General features: G+C 35.6%; 1 protein-coding gene across 1 annotated transcript in view; it reads left to right on the top strand.

Annotated features, from left to right (window-relative positions):
* The first annotated feature begins 1,258 nt into the window (after nucleotides 1-1,258).
* The window catches only part of LOC148837475 (guanine nucleotide-binding protein subunit alpha-14-like), a 45,959-nt gene continuing 32,045 nt past the window's right edge, over nucleotides 1,259-15,172 (top strand). Inside the window, exon 1 of the mRNA XM_088911919.1 lies at nucleotides 1,259-1,793. Within this exon, the coding sequence (XP_088768045.1) occupies nucleotides 1,670-1,793 (124 nt within the window). The 5' untranslated portion in view covers nucleotides 1,259-1,669. The remainder of the gene's footprint in view (nucleotides 1,794-15,172) is intronic.

Raw genomic sequence — 15,172 nt, forward strand, 5'->3', positions numbered from 1 at the left:
TCAGATTTATTTGCCTTTGCTTTAAGTCTTAAATTCATTATCTGTTCTCCCACCTGATCGCTACTGTATCAGGTAAACACAGCTTCTCCTAAATAAATAAACACCTCCTAAATCTTCCGTGCCTGAAAAAAAGACTTTTGGCTCAGCTCTAAAACACGTTTACTACAGTAACCACGAATTTTTTGCTTGAATATTTCTGAATGTATCGCTTTGCAGTATCTAATTACTGTATGTATTATTTCACATCACATGTGCAGTAGCTATGCATAGCACAATCAAATCTGGATTCTGAATTTTCGAGATTTTAAAACCTTTGCTCTGATGTTTAAGTGGAAGTCCTAACTATAGACTATATAAACTATAGTATATTGAAATCTTGTCTTTTTTGTTCTCTGCATTTAGTGGCTCCCTGGAAATGAAGATACCAGTTTGTACTTTTTTAGTTCTACTTTTGTTTATTTCTACCCCTCTAATGTCAGCCGTCTTTATTGTACATTGATGTTTTTTCTTTCGACTTCTGCTGAATATCTCAACATTTCTGCGATAGGAAAGAATAACTTCCTTAAGCCTTTTTTCCCCTGTGGCTAGGTAGTTTATACTTTTGTACGCTTAATATATTTCCTCGTGTTTATTTAGTATTCCTTAATTGTATTGACGCCGTAAGTAATTTGACTATGGTCATGGTATTCAACAAAACTTGTGAGATTTCATAAACTTGTATGTGGTTCTTTAATTTTGCTTTTTACTATTTCAGATCGATCATCTAATTCCGTGTAATATGCTACTTTGCATTATTTTTGTTTAAACGATCCGTTTACCCCTGTAAAAGAAAACATTTGCATTACCCATACTTTTGACCCTGCTGAGTGGGAAAAATCTTGTTAAAAATAAATTGCACAGAGTATTTCATTAGATAACATAAGAGCCAGATGGATAACTTCAATATCATAATTAAAAATAAATCAGACTCTAAATCGCAATTCCGTTATGAAGGACTACATTAAAAAGGATTCAAATACTGTACATTAACAATTTACTACCCAAAGAACCAAAGGTCCGTGGGAATAAATTCAACCGTGAGATTATCAATCACAGACAACAGAGATCACTATTTGTAAACGTAACTCTTTCATTTTATTTTTTACTTGGGCTTGAGCACTCACTGTGTGCATCCACCCAGTCATCGCCATTGCCTCACACCGCCCAACCCTAGAAAAGAAAAAAAGTAGTGTGCGCTCCGCCTCCATGTAATTCCAACAGGAAAAAAAACCCAGGATATAGCCTTTGCCAACACGCAGCAGTTCATTCACTTCACTGACTGAATTGTCAGCTTGTCTGTGGAGTAACTTTACCAACAACCTGTCAACAGCTTCAATACACAGAACAAAGGGACTTACAACTACTTAACAGCCCTCTAATATCAGCCGTAACAGGGATACTAGTTTTAAATATATTCATATAAAATATATTGACTTTTTTTTTTCCTGGAGAGGAAACTTCCTGCAAACATCCACTGGTGACAGGAGTGAGAGTTTTCACTTAATAAGAGGAAAGCGTGTTCCAGGAGTAATATAAGAGTAATCACTACATTTGTAAGAAATATTTTTGTACTGTATTAAATATATTTTTGTCTGTCTGTCACAGACAGGCTTCGATTTTAGTTTTAACTATGATGGCGGGATGCTGTCTGTCTGCTGAAGACAGGGAATGTCAAAGGATAAATCAAGAAATTGAACGACAGCTGCGTCGGGACAAAAAGGATGCTCGCAGAGAGCTTAAATTGCTTTTACTCGGTGAGTCGCCTTCCCTTTTCTAGTTACTGGTAGGGTTAATTACTGCTTACAGTAGACATACACAAGGGAATTTGCTTGCCCCCTGTTCCAATGTCACAGTGATTCAAACATTTTAACATCGAAATAAACCCACAATGAAGCCAACTTGGAAAACATTGAAAATGTCATTTTTGGGGATCTGCTACAGATCCGAAGTCTATGTTATGTTCTGCTGCCAAGAAACCACCCGTTTGTTATGTGTAATGGTTTGTACAGTATATAAGACAGGAGCTGCTTTCCGCCAAAAGATAATTCTCTTAGCACGATTGAACATTTAGATATATACTGTCTAATGTTTGCTATTTAATGCAGCAGAACATGCAAGTTTATTTACTTATCTATAGAAACTTGGGAATGGAGATGTCTTGTTATATCAAGGAAAAAAACAAACTATCGCTACATAGCACAACATTCCATATCACAATGCAGAAAAGATCTAGGTCAAATACTGTATGGACCTCCAGCTCCTCAAAGTACGTAAAACCGATAATTTTGGTAAAACTATTGAAACGGTAAGGTTTTTTTCCATCAACAGGTGTACTGGTCTATGGGTTTAGTCATAACATGAAATGTGGTTTGGATTTGCATTTCCTTGGATTCGAGTCAGTGTCTTTGTTAAGAACAGCCCTTCACTGGAGCGACAGCTCTGCGCTTGAAGAATGTGCTGCTTTCAGTCACATGACAGTTTTCTGTTCTGAGGCCAATTTTAAGCTGTACTGCTCTAACTAGACAGGTAGGCTGGGTGTGGTGTTGTTGAACAGCCCAGTTTCATTTGCTTTCATACAGCACGTATTTGGTGGTTTGTTTGATTTTGCATCGGTTGGGAGCAGTAAAGTACTTTTTTTTTACCAGATGTACAAGGGCTGAATTCAGACACAGAGGGCACGGGTGACTCATTTGAGCTGTGTGCATTTTGCTTTGCATAAGGACACAGTCTCCAATAAAGATAATAATTCAAAATATGAATAACCCACATTTTAATGTAGAAAAATTAAATGACCAAAGTATGAATTAAGTGTTTATGCTAAAATAAAATATAGGACATATTTTATATATCTATTGTCTAATTAAAAGGATGACCAAACCATGTTGCTGTTGTAAAATAAATGGCATTGTACCGTATGTTTTTGTGCTTTGAAGATTTGTGGATTCATCTATATTCATAGAAATGTTTCCAGAAACATAAAAAAATCAACACTTTATACAGTACATGAGAGTAAATGAAGTCATGATGATCAACTATGTCAATATAGATGTTCGGCAGACAAACTATAAAATTACTCCTTCACATCTGTGGAAGGGTTTTGGTTGGAAATCATTATGGGTGTAGGCAGTGGCTGTTTCCATTTATTTAATCATAACCATGATGTGAACTGCAAATATTTTGGGAGAATAACTTAACAGAAACACAAAACACATTATGTGCAGTATGTCAGCTTAAGCATAACTGAGCTATTCAATGTGAAAAGACTTGACCAGGAATAAGTACACTTATTTTTTGGCTCACTTGTTTTCAGAAAAACTGTGGTATGTTAAATATGATAGGTGGCATAGGTGTGAGTGTGTGTGTTTGTTTTTTATGTGTGCCCCTGCGATGGACTGGCGTGCCATCCAGGGTGTAGCCTGCCTTGATTCTCGGCTCAGTAGTTCTCTGGCTCCCCTGTGGCTCTGTATTGGATAAAGTGGTTTAGAAAATGGATGGATGGATAGATTTCATATGATTTGATGTTTAGTCTGTTTATTTTTCTCTGTCAGTTTTTTTTATCACGTTATCAATAAAATTCAAAGATTCATCGGTTCTCTTCCATTTCTAACTCAGTATGTCAAGATTCAGTTGTCAAATTTTTGTTCAGCCGGTTTAGGAAGTGATCACTCTGTTAATCGCAGGCACCTTCTATTATGCAGACAAATACTCTTTGGCAAATATAATTGTTAGCAACATAGTCATTAATTCTAGTGATTTGCAGTTTGTGGTGTGTCATATACAAGCTTTAGTTGTGCCCAATGCATGACCATGGTAAGGTACAATTACTAATCAGTCTTCCAACTAGGTAGCCCAGTTTTGGACTGGTACTTTACTAGTAGAAGTGGTAGTACCAGTACTACCAGTAATGCCGGTAGTACCAGTACTACCAGTACTGCCGGTAATGTATCAGTATCATTAACTATTTAGAAAGTATTAACAAACTCGCTTTATTCTAGATCTGCTTTTAGTGTAATTCCTGAAACAGGCAGTGGTAGAAAAACATTGCTGGTGTACAGCAGAAATTGTGCTTTGAGACCAATTATACTGTATATCCTGTATATTTTTACACAGCATGCTTCTGAAAAACTTAAGACAACACAATATGGGAGTTTTCTGTTTTGGTTTGCTATTATTTGGATGTGTTAAGATACATCTCTCATTGTTATACAAAGAGAATAATAAATCAAACCAGCAATATGGATGGGAGTTTATTTATGTTCATGTTTGCTTATGTCACACTGGGTTAAACTGAAGTTAGCTTTTGGCCTAAGTTTTATTCTTTGGGAAGCTGAGCACTCTGTCCACTTTAAAGTAAATATATTAGATGAGAACTATGATTGCTGTTTGTTCACATGGAATGTGGGTTCTTTGGGGTTTGCTGACAGAATTGAAACTTAATGGTTTCGTTAATGGTTTCAAGTCAATAGAGTCTGTTTTCTTTATTTTTTTCCCCATTACTAATCAGTATGGTTACAGGGTTCTCTCAAAGTGATAAACTCCCTCTGTGTTGTGGGTGAGCACATGATGACTAAAAATGTTTGTCAAATAAGCACAGTATAGGTATTATTTGAAGAAAAGCAAGGCACTGCTTTAGCTCAGAAGATACTGTACTTTTGGAGGAATTGTTGGTTTGTGCATTAGGCTAGGTTTGTGCATTTTGTCAAGGTTTAAATGCTGAGCTGTGTCTGCATGCTGGCTGTACAGGACCAGTACAGGTTCATTCCATGCTGAAAAGTAGAAAGAAAAAACACAGCAATTCAGATTTTGAATTCTTCAGTTACCTTACAGTGTGGAATAAACCCCCACTTGTTCCTTAATGTCTATGATAGTCTTTTCTTCTCATTAGTGTTATTCACTATGAGTTTTGTCAAAAAGAAAATCCTACCTTTTCTAGGAAGGTGGTATGGTTGTCTGACCACATTCTTTAATCAAGTGCTGGAATGCTATTGGAATTTATGTTTACTAATTTGACCAGTAATGTTGTAGCCATGGATAAATTGACATCCCTAATGTTCGCCTTGATGATATACAGTACAGTACTTTTATTAACATGCAGTGTTCTACAAGTTGATCAGCATCAATAGCCACTTTTTATGAGGGTTCTTCAGCTAGTTTCCCTTAGCTGGCAAAGAGTGGTATATCACACTGGATTCAAAATGGAATTTTTTTGTATTATTGCATAATCAGCATTCACTTTAGTTTTCCCTTGCCCTTAGAATCTATAGTCCTTAGTATATACTGTACTGTATACTACATCAGCTTAAAATATTTTAATATATCTTATCAGTAATCTATGTAAAATAATTTAAAGTATGAAGCATCAACTATTTGCAGATTCCAAGTAGAGTGCATTTCTTCCAATATTAAGTGAAATTTAGATTGTTTTGGTTCTGTTGTTGCTGATGTAGTGTTATTACAGTATATCGGCACTATTAGACATTGTTCCCCTTAAGACGACATGCGGTTTCTCATTTGTTATCCAGTTCATGATCCTTGTGAACACACTACCTTGGATTCCTCTGGTTTTTGGGAATCAACCATGAGGGGACTTTTCTTATGTTTTCTGGAAGTTGAAATTTATTATGTTGTACGATTTAGTTTGTTCAACTATGTTTGTACAAACAAACATGAATTTCCTTCCAATTTAACTCTGTAATTTTCAAACCTCTCTGTAGCAGACGTACAATTCATTAGTCAATAGTGTCCAGGTTCTTGTCTGACCCACTTTCACTGCTGCCACTCTGTGAGTGTTGAAATATCCTAGCTCGGGGTTGATGAAGCACATCGTTCACTAGGAATCATTGGAAAGGGGGGCTCCTAACTTGCCAATGTCTCTGCATTGTTTTTCTTCAACATCTTGGACTAGTAAGTCACTCTTCAGGTGAACTTGACCTTTTGCGTTTCTCACTGCTTTGTCTGTTCATCTCATTCTGTTAGGCGATTTTACTTGACACTCATCGTATGGGTTTCTTCTTACCTCCATCGCTGCCACATTCTCCTCTAACTAGAACAAAAGAGAGGTCATAAAGGAAAGAGACATTTGGCCCATCCGACTGATTTTTAGTTGCTAAGTAGCTTATGACCTAGGGAACTTGTTGTTTTTTGGGGATCTCAGGGCATCTGTTTCAATAACACGGCTGCTCGCTTTGGTCTAAAAAGAGCTTCCTGATTGCACTAAATGCACTTCCTTTTCATTTTCACATGTGTGCACAGGTTCTTTTTTTTGTTGGTCCTGAAGTAGTCATCTGAGTTTGTAGTGGTTAGGGCTGTGGACTCCAGATTGGTGTATCACAGCTGTACTGTTTAGCATGGGACATCACTCACATATCCCAGCCACGTGACATACAGTACTATACAAGTAGTGCCTCCAAGGCATCCATTTTAAGTATGTATTGATCCTAGGTTGAATTTCCTGGTAAATAAAGGAATGAAACTTTAAAGGAAGGAGATCTTTGTCTGTTGCTTTCATAGAGTACTATAACATGTCCCCTTATTTACAAGTGGTTAAAATGTTCTTACAGTATTCATCCTATTTCCCACCCAGTGCTCCCACCCTCTCCTATATCCCACTGTTCTCCCTGGTGTACCTGTCACAAGTGGGCTTCATTTCTTCCTACATCAAGCATCTCTCACTCAGCATTCCAGCATCATGGGAAGGCCATCAAAATATGTCATGTGCTTTGGATCACATAAGTAATTATTATTAGTTTTATTATTACAAACAAATAATTATAATTTATTATTTTTATTTCAATACAATATTGAGTAAACTGATGTTTATAGCTTTTATTCTGATTATGTAATTTGATATGTTTTATTTGAAAACTTTCTTTCCTTTGAAGTTGGAAATGGTCGTATATAAAGACATCTACCAAATACATTATGATAATCATTCTTCAATAGCATGTTACATAGAGAGGACCATCTGTAATCCTTGTAACTGATAGACTTGATATAAGTATACCCTTAATTTTAATCTTAGTTTAAATCTAATTAAATCTAAATTTAGATCTTAACTTAAATCTTAAAATCAGTATTTGAAAAATGGCACTTTTAAACACCTCTAACTTTGCATTTTGTTATAATTTCATAGGCTGTTTGAGTCACGGCAGCATCTTTCCAGAGAAATACTGCTTGAGAAATATTGTAGGCCAGATTGTTACCACACCTACTGTAGGAACATTGTGGTTTACTTGAATATATTTGAGGTTAATAGGCTTTTGTACAGTAGATGACTCATCGTCTTAATGCTCAAAGTAGGATTAAATTAAATAAAATATTGAAATTTTCCAGCATGCAGTAACATATTTGTGCATAATGAAATGGAACAAAATGCACAAAACACTAGAAACTAGAAAGGTAGTCTTTTGGTTTATTAAAAATATATTAATGAATTGCAAATGATTGTAGTGCTCAGCACAAAATGAGTTGGCACAAGAAGGAGAGATTCTCAGTGGATCATGTTTCTCGGTGTAGGGCTTTCCTGAACAAACAATTCTTATTCCTGGAGTAGACCAAGGTTTCATTTGAGAAGCCTGTTTTCAGACTCATTTTGCCTTTGGTCATTGTAGGGGAATTCAGTGACTCACAGGTCATGTGACTGTTCAGGATGGCAATGTTTGAACAGCTGATAAGATGTCAGATTATTTTCTGCTATTGAAGAAAGCAGTATACACAAAGAAATCTAAGATTAATAAATTGTGGAAATATATGGACATACAGTAATGTAGAATTTAAAAGAAACATCTTCTGTCGCTAGTTTACAAGAAGTGTGCAAGTAATTACACCTTAATGGTACACACAAAACTATTGTTTTACTTCACAAATGAAATACAATATATCATGTGTTGTTCAGAGTAAATTTAAACAGTTTTGCTTGCAATCAATTTTATGTATCTTATTAATTAAGACTCCCCTTTGATATGAATGTGCTGTACAAGTCTAAAGTAGGAAGCTTCATTTTTTTTTCTTTTTCTGAAAGATGCTGTGACTTTTGAATTTGTGTACCATATTTTGATTGGTCTGTTAAAAAGTCCTGGCTGAGGCTGTCATTATTAGTTTGTTTTGTTATCGATTGATGTGACAAAGTTCATTAAAAATGTCAGGTAAAAGACACTTGTACATTTTTATCATAATGTCTTTTCATAAAATTGAAGAGAAGGGAGAACCTTATTAGCATAGAGTTTAAAATTTAAAATTGGAAACTGGGTAATTGGTCATGAAAATGAAAAGTTGACCGGCATACTTACAGTATGTGATATGAACAAAACCAAAATTAAATGATGCTTCTTTCCTGGAACTTTAGAGGACTCCTTACAAGAAGTCTCGATTATTCCACAGAATGCTCTTCTTGAAGTCTAATTCAATTAGAATATAGGTGAGAAAAGGGAAAGAAATTAGAAATAAAATTGTATCTGTTCAGACAGTGCTTTTGTAAGTGAGGAAATACAAAACTGATTTTGAGGTGAGTTTTAATTATAAGAATGGTTATTTATCTGTCAGGATGGTTTATATGGACATGTCTATATGTTAACCATTTATATTACTTAAAGAGGGAAGCAAAGTTCAAATTTCTTTTCTACATGGGAGTAATGTCTTGTGGGTGTGATAGAGTAGTAAAGGAAGTGTTTACAGGCATATTCTAATGACCACCACATCCAGATGTTGATTATAAAAATGAAATTAAGAATTTATATACAAAAGAAGAAGTTGTTGTTGTCATCAGCAAAGGAGTGTCATCAGCAAAACCTAAAATGGTAGCTTTAGAAGAAATTCTGGAACAGATCTTGTCTTTATTTTTTAATCATATTTTGAATCACTACAGATTTTATCCAAAACAGTCATTTACCGTTTGAGGACAAATGTCTGTGAAGGAATGGGAGAGTTTTAGAAGTAGAATGGAACAGTATTAATGTGGAATTGGTGGGGAATTGATAGCAACATTCAAAACAGATTCTTCAGATTCAGAAGTATAGAAGTGTTTTTGTATGAAATAGCATTCACATAGAAGGGTCAGAAGTGTATTAAGCACTAGAAGCACTTAAGATGTTATCCTACCTATTATTCTTTCAGAAACAAGAGGTGTTAGCCATAGGACTTTAATCTAACGCTCAACAGGGATGGTATACTGTACATGCACTGGAGAATTGCTAATGTCTCATCCATATGAAACGGGTGAGAAAACTGAACCAATGAATTATAGACCAATATATTTAACTTCTAATTCATGTAAGTTAAGAAAACAATTATTAGAACTAAACTGGAGCATCACCTATATAAAAATAGGACCCTAGGTCAGCATTACCCAGCTGATGTGCTGTGGCTCAGAATTGTACTTTCAGATATTAACGGCCGAGCTGTGGAATTTTGGAAAATATGAAAAAACAGAATATGTATAAATTAAATTTACTTATTATAAAACACTTTGAGTAACCAAAGTGTCGTACCGCACTTAAGGTGTATATTGTATACATGACACAGAGGCCATGCTCTAAAACTGTTCATGTGAGAATATTGTGTGATTTTTCAACTTTGATGGACACAAAAAAAACAAAACATCTGAAAGTGGCTGAGCATGAGCTCTGTGTTTCACTTTCATCAGTTTCTGCTGGGATAAAGTGGCTATACATTTCGAGACTGAAATACTGTAAATGAGTATGAGTGTTTATAACATTCATAAATAAAATAAATGTGTGTGGGAGACAGTGCAGTGTGCTGCACACTATATTGATCTAAGTGTGCTAAAAACAGAAACATTTGAGAAACCTGTCAAATGATCAGTCAGGGAATAGTAAGAATGGATTTAGAAAAGACAGGTCTTTCTAAACAAACTTACTGGAGTTCTTTGAACAAGTAACATTTGTAATGGACACTTTACAGAGCACACTACAGAATGTTTTGTATTTAGATTATCAGAAGGCTTTTGATAAGTTCCTCATAAAAGGTTAATTCTCAAATTGCAGGTAGTAAGCATTTGGGGAAATCTGTTTGTCTGGGTTGATATTTACCTAATAGAAACCTGTGAGAAACGATTAGGGCTGATTGCTCAGATTGGGGTGATGTAATTAGTGAGTGCAACAGGGATCTGTACTAGGACCACTGCTGTTCTTTGTTCATATCAATAATCTAGATTCTGGCATTCAGTAGTTAGTAAATTAGTGAATTTTGCAGATCAGTTTAATTCTAGCAGGTGGATTAGCATCTTCATTTTAGATTTAAAACCAGATTTCATTTGTTTAAAATTGCTTGTAAATGTTTTCAGTTTCTAGAAATTTTTACAAAACAAAAATGAACATTTGGTGTTATTTTTCAATTTTCTCCAAATGACCTTTCTGAACACATTTTCTGTACAAGCTCCTTAAAAAACACATTGAAATTACAGTACCTGCTATATGGAAGATAAGTAGACATTTTGTCGGTAGTCTCATACTTTACTGTATGTATATGTCTCTGCTGAAAACATTTGTGATGATCGGATGTGGAATTTTTTAATATTTGTCTAGTTGACCTGTAATGACCTATCAAACCAGTGATATAGCCTACAAGATTTTGTAACAGAACTTTTTTTTTGGGTCATGATAATGATTATTAGAAATGCAGTAAATCTGTGAAATCTAAAATATAATTTTTAATGCTATTAGTTTCAGTGTAAAGATGGCAAGTTGGTGCAGTGGTTAGCATTGCTGCCTTGCAGCGCTGGGGCCCAGTGTTGAATTCCTGGGTTAAAATTTGTGGAGTTTGTATTTTCTTCCCTTTGTTCATGTGGGTTTCCTCTGGGTGCTCTAGTTTCCTCCCACAGTACACAGACATATTGGTAGGTTCCCTGGCTTCTGAGAACATTGGCCCTGGTGTGCCCTGTGATAGACTGGCATCTTGTTCAGACTGTATCCTGCCATGTGCCCATTGCTTGCTGGGATAGGCTCTGGTTCCCCCAGTTAGAACATGGACGGCTGGTTAGTTTCAGTATGATAAGAGAAACACAGGAAGTGCTGAGGTGTAAGTATGATGGTTGTATAATATATCAGTTTCAGTCATCCCTGTCCTCAGTCATGTAGCTTTTAGGAGCCAGTTGGCAAGCAGAGTAATTACTTTATGCTTAGTAACTTGAGACAGATACCGGACATATTTCTTTAAACCTGTTTTTCCTGTTGTAGGTGGTGTCAAAGATAAGCATTAGACCTTTTTATCTAGTCTGATTCAGACTGGCAGTGCATTTCTTAGATCTGTAGTGGTTGGTAATAAGTAGAGCATCTTTTCACGTTTTAAACACCCTTGATTTCTGTTGCCATGGGCTGATTTTCATTCTTGACACATTTGTTTTACAAACCCCGTTACTTTGTAAGAGAAAGAGACAGAAAATGCAGTGCAGATAGTGGACCCAGATTGAAATAACCTATGAAAAAGGGCTTTAATATTGTGGGTGTTACTCAGAACTACTCTTTTCTTTTTGTATTGTCTAATATTGTCTAATGCTTTCTCTTTTCCAGAGGTCAGCTTTACTATGGACTTCTGCATTGCACCCTGCTAGGCCTCTGTATTTGAACTCAGTATACCGTATAAGAGAAACCAGTCTGTCATCCAGAAGCAGAAAGGCAGTGTTTGTCAGCGATAACAGCCTTAAAGTCCTTGAGTGCTGGCTTGCTGCAGTCTGTGGTTTTAAAAAGATTATTTTGAATTTTCACTATAGACATGGTTTAGAAAGTAGCAGTTATTAAAAATAGTTTGAAGTTGCATGCAAGTTCAATTTTTTTAATTCAACGTTATTTTTAGTGTCATGTTGGCTGACCAGATTACCTTATTTTAAGTAACTTAATAAATCTTTTAATTTTTAAACTGATTCTTAATACGTTGTACATATCATGTTTCCACACACACTTTAGGAATGATAGTTCGGAAATGATGTTTCGAAAAGTTAAGCCTTTTGGAATGGCAGTTCAAGGTGGATGGTGTCACCAGTTGAATGTTGAAATCCATTCAGTGTCACGTAAAGGTTTGTGAAACTGTTCTGACATTCACATGCATGCTAATTCATGCAAGTTTCTTGCAAACTACGATTCCTAGGACATAAAATCACAGGAAGAATATCCGAGTATAAAAAAGGATGACTAAGAATAACAGATGGCAAGGAAACTGCTGTTCTTAACTACTGGTCATCATCTTGTTACTCAGTAAAATGTAAATGTTTAGTCTTTTCAGGACCTTTTTATTTGACCACATGTCCTTATGCCACTTGATGTTCTTTGCACGAGGATAATCTACAATATTGTACCCTAAATGTTTAATTCTGTGAAGTGTTTCATGCTATTATAATTGCAATTCTTTGAAGTATAAATACATTTCATTGTCAGGAAGCTTGCTTGGTCCATAATGTTCTATACAGTATACAGTATGTGTTGCGACATGTCCCTCTGCTGCAAGATGAGACGTTAAAATTTAGTGTGGAGGGCATGCAAGTTTAAAAAAGGGGACATGAACATGATACATGTTTATTATACATTCATCAAGGGTTGAGGGTGTCTGAAACAAGCTACACAGTCATATTGTGCAAGCCGATAAGAACATTTCTTTACTGAAATGGCCTCGGATGACTTAGGCACTAAAATCCAAACGACCTAGATGAACAGAATGAGCTCATCTCATTTGTAAACTGTCTTGTGTTCTTTCTAAAAGTTGCTGGAATGTGAACAATGAGAAGAAAAATGGTGTGTATCTCTTTTAACAGCAGAATCTTTACAGGGTGCATTTTTGGAATGTACGTGCTCTTTACTTCAATCGAATAATGAAAGTTTAGATTTTCTAACATATGACGCACCGTTTAAAACTATTTTGATTTGGGTTGTAATGTTGATGTTATTTTGACATGATGTCTCGTATTATATCAGATTCCATCATAGTCTTTAACATACAGTATGTATTGCAATACTATAGAAATGCATGTAATTTAATCCTGCTAAAAATACTAAGAAAACTAATAGAGTATGATATGAAAGTGTAATATGCCTGTTGAAAATGTAAGTGCATCTGTCACCTTTTTGTATTCCTCATTACCTGCAGAATGTGAGCCATTTACCTCCACTGAGATTTCTGCTCTTGCCCTCTGCACTTATTACTATGGAAAACCAGTCAGCCTCTGGTAATTGCCTTTGTGTCAGGTAGTATCCCTGAAGTACAATCCTGTATTGAGTAACTTGTGCATCAATATCAAAATAATTTTCAAAATATAGTCAGCTTGCTGATTGCTCTGTAGAATGGTTGCAAATGTGAGCCTAGTATTTTTGAAGTGCTAATCAGGGTGTACAGTACAAATATTTTCGTAGTATTATGGGTACGATTTATGTGCAATGTTCCAATGCATTTTTATAGTATAAAGGGAATGTTTCAGGATTTGATTATTTGCTGCCCAAATGTAACCAAAAATATATTTAAGACATTGTTTGTGCCTCCCTGCTCCATTTCAAACATATGAAAACTGTTGCTAGCATTTTATTCAGCACTAGATTTAATGTTACCTTCTCTCTGGTTTTTCAAATGTCTGGAAGGCCTGATAGCTTTGTGCCCTAAAAATTGTGGCCATCCTGCTACCACTTTTAGATTGAACAACACTGACTGATGTGAGTGATTTACAGTGGATTAAGACTTTAGTTTGTAAATCTGGGTCTAAAATCCTGAGACTTTTTTGAGAATCAGATTGGTAAATTGACTTACTGAACAGTTACAGAAATTGGTGATAAAAATGAAGGTTTTGGCCTATTAAAAAGCTAGAAACCCCTTTTTCTAGCATAACTAATGGGAAGTGTCTGTCGTTTTTAGGTAATTGAATTAAGAAAGTATACGTGAAATACATACTGTATGATTGTTTGCAATGGCCAGCAGCTGTTTTATCCCAACAAGTGACGCACGGAGAAAGCATGAAAATATTCAAGACATTACCTCATACACTTTCTATCTTGAGTAGTTCTTTATCTTGTTATTTATCAATAGTCTGTAACCTCTTAGATGTCCTCCTGGTACTTCTTTTCTGGTATTGAAATTGGCTGAAGCTACACAATATGATATGAAGTCTAGAGAGACAGAACTGTGCAGGTTTCCTAAGCTTTTTATAAATAAGTTTGGCAATAGTTTTGTTTCACTTCTCTGATCTATTGGACCTATGAATACTGTAGTGTTAAAGCCACCTAACCTCTGTCTCACAGCACTGATGCAGACTGTAATTTCTTTATGTAAATAATTGTGCTGATCACTTAAAGTTTTTTTACTGCATATTGTACATCTATGATTTGCTTAGCAAATCACTCTGCTGAGCTCACTACATTTCCTTTTTTGAATTTCTTGGACTTCATGCTTCCAAATCTCAAAGAGCAACAGCAGTGTTCAGAGATTATTTTCGGCCTAAGCAAATGCAGGCTCTTATGTAAGCATTAATGTGGAGGAGGGGCTTCGTCTCCATGCCTAAGTCGAAGATTGCGGACTGAAATCCCAGGTGGGGACACTCAGGTTGCTTTAGTAAAATGTTCATCTGTAATAAATGAGTCTGAATATAAGTCACTTGGGATAAACAAATTGGTCAGCTACAGAACATTATTAATAATGTGGCTGTCACAGGATCTTCTAAGTGTTGGACAGGTTTAACAGCATTTTATGGCTGTGCAATTTCTTTAATTTTCTGTATACACCTTGTACCTGTTAGGTTTTACAGAGCATTTTACCTGTTACAATTAAAGGAGGGAAAGTTTGCAAAATGTATGGCCTTTTCTCATGTAAATACTGTTTACCTGAGGCAAGAGCCTTTGAAAACGGTAGATGTGATGGTTATGTTGAACCTGAATGCAACCATCATGTGAAACACTGAGGCATTTCTGTACCCCAGAATTTGCAGGAGTCTGGAATGGGCTAACCAGCTATGTGATTGAGGCCAGTACCCTGGATTCTTTAAAGAAAGGCCTGGATGAGCTCCTTGGATCAGTTAACTACTAAGAAACTAACAGGCTACATCCTCTCATACAGTATTTAACTTTTCCTACAAATGCTCTTCCTGTATTCCTAAAATGTACATTTCCTAAGATACATTTGAATAGAAGGTAGTAACACCAGTGAT

The sequence above is a fragment of the Atractosteus spatula genome, chromosome 3, assembly GCF_055471065.1.
Source record: "Atractosteus spatula isolate fAtrSpa1 chromosome 3, fAtrSpa1.hap1, whole genome shotgun sequence".
NCBI classification, from domain to species: Eukaryota; Metazoa; Chordata; class Actinopteri; order Semionotiformes; family Lepisosteidae; genus Atractosteus; species Atractosteus spatula.